The following is a 7,275-nucleotide window of genomic DNA, read 5'->3' on the forward strand; positions in this document are numbered from 1 at the left end:
AGGCAAAATGAACACAAATTGACGGTTACATGAGCCATCGTCAGCCGTAACGGGCAAGGCCAGAACTTATTTGTTTTTGCTTCAAAAAGATCAAGCATTCACCATTGGCCTTGCCAACATTCGGGAAACGAGTAGAATGGTGCGTTCGGTCTTTAAGTATCACTTCTTATGGAAGATGAAACAAAGAACAAAACACAATATCGAAGCACTGTCTCTGCAAACCGCATAAACAACCTTTGATTATATTTCAAAACGGCCAAAACGTTACCTTCTACGATCAAAGACCACGACACTGACGGTAAGAATTGTGGGAACACCTCTGCCGATGAAAAGCGGTACAACTCGTTGCAAAAGAATTCGCGGAGAACGGGAGATGCTACGTCGCGGAACATGTGTAAAGGACAGTACAAGAAAGAGAGGGAGAGAAAGAGACCTTGAATATTCGATTAATTCTTCGCGGTTCCTTCCCCCTATCCCCACCACCCCAAGCTCACCTCCAGACCCCTCCCGAGGAAGCTCCTTTCCTCCCCACATGGGTCGCGTGGCAGGCTGGGATCGAACGCTTTTAAAGTCCCCCGACCCCTTTTCTCGCTCCCCCACTCCTTCCGACACCTCCATCTCACTTCCCTCTCCCTGACCCTCCCTCCCTCTCCCCTCCCCCGGCTCGCGCTCCTCCCCTTCCCTCTACGGCGGATCCCTTCACTTCCACCGCCTGGTTAACAAAAGGGGCTCGGGGTAAGGGAGACGGGAAGGGAGGGAGGAGAGAGAGAATATGGGGGAGGGGGCGCGCATGTAGCCAAAGGCCTGTGGTGTGTTGTTGACGGTGTCCAAGCCTTATAAGCGCCCCCTTTCAACGGGGAGAGACACTGACGGCCGAAATAAAGGGACAGAGGGTGCGGTTGGGAGGGGGCGAAGGAAGGGGTGCGGGGTCGGGGTGGTCTTCGTCGGACATGAAGAGGAGCGATAGAGGTGGAAGAGGAGAGGCTGGGGGGAGGAGGAGGCAGAAGAAAGGGAAACATTCATCATGGCACTACTGACCTTGACAAAAAATGTACATACACGATACACACAAGGTGATACCACGTATAGCTGGGGTGTGGGGGGGGGGGCAGGTAAAAGAGTTGATGAAGCTAATGAAGTACGAAGAGCGAGCGCATCGGGTGGAATGAGGCATGCTGTGTGCATTCCGACGCAAAGCCTCGGGAAACGGATGTGAGAAAATTCTGAGCTGATGTACAAATTCCTGGCCTAATCGAAAACCTGGGGGAATGACCAATGTGAAAATGATATTAGGATCCGATGAATGAAACGAGCTGATAGAATGAGATCCTCGGAAGCCTCCATAAAATAATTTTGCTTCAATTTTCGAGACCAAAAGAATCGCCAGTAACCATAACAACTGCCACGCTCAACCAGCCTTTTTATGAAAAACATTCTGTCAATAATGAGACGATTATTCCACCAATTCGTAGTAATGCGACCGTGAAATGAAACAAAACAAAGCCTAACGCTGACGATGCTTACCAGGAGTCATTCACCTGGGATTTGATCACGTTATGGTCAAGGGATCAACTTCATAAACAACTCTCTTTACAGTGGAGCATGGATGCATAATGATATTAGCCTTCATTGTTCAAAAAGTGAAATATACTTACAACTTGGTGATGATAAATGACGAAAGTGAGCAATAACAAAATTTCATTGTTTACATGCAATGATTTAAAGTTATATCACTGTAGATTGGTAATTATTGAAGCTTTCATCCCCACACTAAACCTACCACTGTGCTCTTAAATAAGGAATATAGGCCAATGTTAGAATTGACCATGATAATGCCAACAACAAGTGTTAGCCAAGCTTAATTTAATCTAACATACGTGTTCCTTCCCCATACTCAGCTACCCTTCTCACCTGTACCCCGACAACTGATAGACCTGCTCATCAACTAGGTAGAAAGGATGGTATTACCAGAATATGGTATAATCACAGAATGACATTGCAAACAATGTCACATGAAATTTAATAATAACACTAGTATCTGAAGAGACCTCAGACATTAATAACAAATTCACCCACCTGAAATTCAGTGAAATATCTAAGAAATAGCAAAGCAGTTAACACATTAATTTAAAAATCTCAATTCCATGACCATAACCAAACATAATATCATCATCAGGCTGATAAATCTATGTAAAAAAAACCATTGATACAGTAATCAACCCGATGGTCAGTTTGGTAGGTGATGGTAGAGTTCGCCCAGTACTAAGCCCGATGGCGTGTGAAATTCAAACATCAAGGTGTTATGCCCCTGCAAATCCCCAAAGGAGCAAGGGACAGAAAACGTTAGATAAAACTATGGGTAAAGCATTAAAAAATTTAATTTGATTCACTAAGTCGATTTTGCAGTTTTAATATGGGTCTTCTTTCCCTATGCAACCTTTCACTAAAGAATGACAAGTTGAATCAAATTACTTCTAAAATTACCGTTAATATGTGCATTCACTAAAGGATGCTTTCACTGACTGAAGCAAAATGCCAGTAAAAGGGATGCAAAGGAGGTAAATCTACCATTTGTTTTCAAATAACTATAGCCACGCATATAATAGACTTCTAAAATCAATATGTGCAACTTATTGAACCCCTTACTTTCGACATTAAACCTAGCAATTTATTCATTTTTTTAAAAAAGCTAAATTCACTTTAAGTTCAACTGCATCACAGCACAGCTGATATGAAATAAAATATACATTACTCTTCAACATTAAAAAATGAACTATGTGCCACAAAGACAAAGCCTGTGATGCAAGAAGGACTTAACGGAGAGTTTAATGTAAGATTATATAAATAAAGATGAGTAAAATGAATTCACTACTTTATTGCTTTAATATCAAAGGCTTTGCACAGCAAACATTTCTGTACATTGCGGCTCTCCACAGTTAATCTATTCCGTACAACTATATTAAATTTAAACACACTAAAGGCAAAACGACAATTGAACATCATTTCTAAAAGCAGATTCATTACAACTTGATGAACTGCGGTTAAAACTACAATGCCACACAGGGGTTTGTTCATGGTGCATGACAGGGAAATCATGCAACGTATCTTAAGTCATGAACAATCAACTATAAAGCAACAAATGAGGTGCTTCATCTCTACGTGTACAAATAATAGAAACTAAATAAGAAATACTCAAACAGGTGATGCACAAGAAAATTACTAAAGTGAACCAAAGGCAAGCAAGAACACTCACGAGCACACTGAGTTTCATGCCTACCTTTAGATCTATAGAATTACTTCCTATGTGGTTGACGTTTGGCAGCGAACCTCCCCGGTATGTGCCGAGTGATTGATTTACATGAAGATGCTGCTTAGGAAGGGGAGGATTCACCTAGAAACGACAAGAGTAACTAAAGCATCAGCTACACACGCAAAGATAGCTGAATCGGCAACGGAATGATTACATTTCAAATAGTTACCAGAAGGATCCTACACAATTACTATGGAAATTATCGCGAAATTAAAACATAGCACTACCCAACAGAGAATAATCCTACGCCAATACTGCTAATAGAATAATATAAATAATTGAAACTACTGAAGTTGAAATGATCTATCAATACCTTTAAATAATGCTCTATAGAAGGACATGAAATGTCAGCTATATGAAAAGCATGCACCGAAATGCAGTATCTGTTTCACGAAAACAACCACTGATATAGATTGATTAAAGGCATATATCAAATAAGGTCTTTTCTTAATTTTTCACATGGGAACGTTCGTAGAATGATACACTCATATTCCTCAATATATTTTAAATATAAACCCTTACCAATGCATTCCTTAAATTGCAAATCAACGAAAAACAATTACAATGCTGGCGTCTAGGGCGTCGTAGGTTCTATTTGCTGAATCAAAAAGAGAAATATACACTGCTTAAAGCCTTATGAACAAGTTTATACAACGGCAGGCTGAATTTATACCACCACCTACGATACCACACCAAAACACTTCCTTATTCCTACAACATCGCAGGATGAGACCCACTGTTTATGTTACGACCCGACTTCCAATTTCCACTACAGCAATAAACCAATATTTTTGACAACTTTACTCACTCGGGCGATAACATGCGACACTTCTTGCAAGATCTGATTGAAGGCTGCAGTTTCTTCGGCCTGCTTTTGATTGTGCAAGGCAATCTTTTCACTAAATTTCCGTGGGTTCGCCATGATGGCTGCTTCAGTAGTTTTGACTTGCAAGGTAACGCAAATGGCCAATGAAATCGCTTGGTAGTGAATGCCATCTGTTGGGAAACATTGTAATTTCCAGACTGGAAATGGCCGCGTCCACATCTAGGTGGAAAATTTCACCGGCGTTATGGAGAAACCTCGAAGTTTCTTTCAAATTTTCGAATTTAAATGTTCTTTATAACTCCCTTTTTCATAAGCTAATGGCAACGCGCCTAATTATGCGAAAGTGTGGGTTCTTTAAACAGTCATTGTTATCGGGAAATAAAAAAATTCGAACTAGTGCATGCTCGTACGGTTGGAATGACAGGAATTACGCTGATGATGTGGAAATAAATTACAAACAATATTCTGCGGCTAAACAAGGTAACTTGTGCCGTTGTGATAAAATATCCTTTAACCCCATTACTTCAATCGCAAATAACATTAGAGGCCCGAAGTTCAGGCAACCATTTCGTATTTTCTCTAGTGGAGATGGCCCTAAACCCAAAGGCCTCCCCCCACTGATGAACTTTCCCCAGATAATTTGGCCGAGCTTTTTTAAGTCGCTGAAGAATTGGATTTTGTGTACAACAATAATTACTCCATATTTTGACCGAGAATTCAACCTGCCAGATTTCATCAGTGGATCAAAACAGGTAGATCCTGATTTGTTTACAAGTGTCAAAGAATTCACATTCCATTGCCACATTAATACGGATGCTACGCAAAATCCCTCCTATTTGCATTGAAAGCATATGTTGATTGCTATCTTGAATGGTAATAGATACAAAGAGCAATTGATGCTAGACATGACCTGGAAAGTTCATTAAGATATTTGATTCAACACAGGCGGTGGAAGTAGTGTCTAATGCCATATCAAAAGGAGACTGGGAAATGCTGCAGGAATATGTTGTGGAAGGCGCAATTTCTGAGATTAAAAATTCTGCCTCCAAATTTTCTGTTCAGCAGAGGCAAGATCTAATGGTGAACAAAGAAGATATATATTTTTCATTTCCGTATCAAGTTGGAGTTATGTTTGATGACGATAAGGACAAGGAAGGTAATGCTATCATAACGGAATATATTAAGCTCTATCAGGTGTTTTCTTAAGAGGTTTAATAGGTACTGCAACATTTGTGAACTTTTCTCAATTATTGTAGTTGTTTATACGTATAAATAATTAAATTAGTTCAAAAAAAGTTTGTTATTTTTTCGAATTCTGTCTCACGCGTAGCATGTGGTGCAGTGCATGTTCGGTGTAGGGAGCATACAGGGTTTTCTGTTGACCCTGTTATTAATCATTTCAAATTGTATCATCACAGCACTAGTTTTGCCTAATGTATATGTAATGTCGGACAAAATAAACCTATATTTGCGTGAGTTGTACAAAGTCGGCACACGTTCTTCTCAGACATAAACGTATATTACTTGGACAAGCCATAAGCTCCGCTCTGCATTCTCGTATCAGCTGACAACTCTCAGAAATTTCTTTACCATTGTTTTACAAGACTACCTAGATTCACTGGTTATATCCACTGTTTACAATGAAAGCTAATCAAAAGCTTAGTTACAGTTTTATCCACTGTGTAATTTTAAAGTTCTATTGTGAAAAATAGTATTCTGAAGGTCATGGAAAAAGAGAGCAAAAGCTTCATCTATAATTGATTATAGTTTTGAGGAATTTTGGTCATTTTACTTGTTGGAGGGAAATTTCTTAATATTATCTACTGTTAATGGGCTTATTAATTCATCCCTGCCACCCTGTTAATAATTTATACAATTATTAAGCATAAAATAATGAAATTATTTTAAATATAAATACATGTAAGTTTTTCTTTGTTAGAAATAATTGAAATATATGATTAATTTCTAAAAACTTAATACCAAATTGTATATTAGCAAAATTTTTTAATTTGTATTCCTTTGGGCATCCATTTTAGGTGATAAACCTCAGCGTCGGTTTGTTGAAATCACCATGTGCTATCATGTGCTCTTAGGGCTCAAAGAACTAAGGGCGCAAAACATTTCTCCACCCTTAAATATGGGCATGACTCCAGAGTATCAGCACCGCATATGTATCTGCAACTACAGATTTATTCGAGAGTTTACTAAAGGAAAGGAAGAACAATCTGACTGGAAGGTCAATGTTGTGAATCATTTTAAACCAACTGATTTTCTGGATTCATGACAAAGACTACCCTATGAATGAAAGTTCTGGTTGGAAGGCTAACATAACTTTTAGAGGTCAAGCCAATTTATTAATACTACTACACTGTTCAAATAATTTTATCTGTAAGATACTTATTTCGTTTTTACTTTAGTTAGACATTATTATTTAAAAAATACTGCAGATCAGTTTCAACTTGTGCATCGGAATGTATCCAAGGAATGTCATGGAATTTTTGTTAATTTTTTGCAGGAAAAAATACATAGTTAATTATGATTGCATTAACCGTTTATTAATACTTTGTTGCCCTTATACACAAAATATTTTTTTAATTTGTTCCCAAGCAATCAAGAGAAGAAACTGTAGCAAATATGGTGTTAATTGGAAAAGTGATATTCAGTATGATCAGATGCACACCACTGAAATTAGAGGCTGTGTCATTCAATGCATGGTTCCTCTTGTTGATGTATTGCTGGTGCAATTCTTGTAGATATTTTGTCTTGAGTAAGATTCCTTAAATTAAAAAATCTACAATGAGATATGCTGATGGAAGTCATAGGCTCTGCTCCTAGGATTCTCAATTACTAGCTTAACATTCCCTCATACTTGAGATGGAGTAAAGAAAACATATTTCAAAGAGAGCCAAATGCTCTGCATGTAAGTAATTATGTGCAAAATAATAGGCTCATGGCACCTTGTGAGTGAGATAACTTCCTACTTTCCTAGTTCTGGCACTCGCAAACTCTTAATGAGGGCCTATTATAAGGCCATTTGAAAGCCTCTGTTAATGACCAGCAGCAAATGTTTCACCCTACAGAATGAAAAGTCAAATACTAATTTTAAGTGCCCCGTATGTTTAGGTAAAGACAAGATCTG

At 38.6% G+C, this 7,275-nt stretch overlaps 2 protein-coding genes across 3 annotated transcripts in view; one reads left to right on the top strand and one right to left on the bottom strand.

Moving 5' to 3' along the window:
• Positions 1-4,232, bottom strand: part of Crtc (CREB-regulated transcription coactivator) — a 104,306-nt gene extending 100,074 nt beyond the window's left edge. The window contains exons 1-2 of the mRNA XM_071592267.1: positions 4,119-4,232; positions 3,278-3,391 (exon numbers count right to left, since the gene is read on the bottom strand). Coding sequence (XP_071448368.1) covers positions 3,278-3,391; positions 4,119-4,232 — 228 coding nt within the window. The remainder of the gene's footprint in view (positions 1-3,277; positions 3,392-4,118) is intronic.
• Positions 4,233-4,347: 115 nt separating this feature from the next.
• On the top strand, positions 4,348-6,680 carry LOC139686288 (m-AAA protease-interacting protein 1, mitochondrial). 2 transcript variants are annotated; one of them, XM_071583442.1, is made up of 4 exons: positions 4,510-4,616; positions 4,720-4,888; positions 5,082-5,292; positions 6,173-6,680. In XM_071583442.1, the coding sequence occupies exons 2-4, from the start codon at positions 4,757-4,759 to the stop codon at positions 6,418-6,420; spliced, it is 591 nt and encodes a 196-aa protein (XP_071439543.1). In that variant the 5' UTR covers positions 4,510-4,616; positions 4,720-4,756; the 3' UTR covers positions 6,421-6,680. The 2 variants fall into 2 exon arrangements, with proteins under 2 accessions (XP_071439535.1, XP_071439543.1); XM_071583434.1 differs by having other exon boundaries at positions 4,348-4,888.
• Positions 6,681-7,275: the final 595 nt, after the last annotated feature.

Source organism: Hetaerina americana, unplaced genomic scaffold (genome assembly GCF_022747635.1).
Source record: "Hetaerina americana unplaced genomic scaffold, ioHetAmer1.1.p SCAF_1, whole genome shotgun sequence".
Classification (NCBI taxonomy): Eukaryota; Metazoa; Arthropoda; class Insecta; order Odonata; family Calopterygidae; genus Hetaerina; species Hetaerina americana.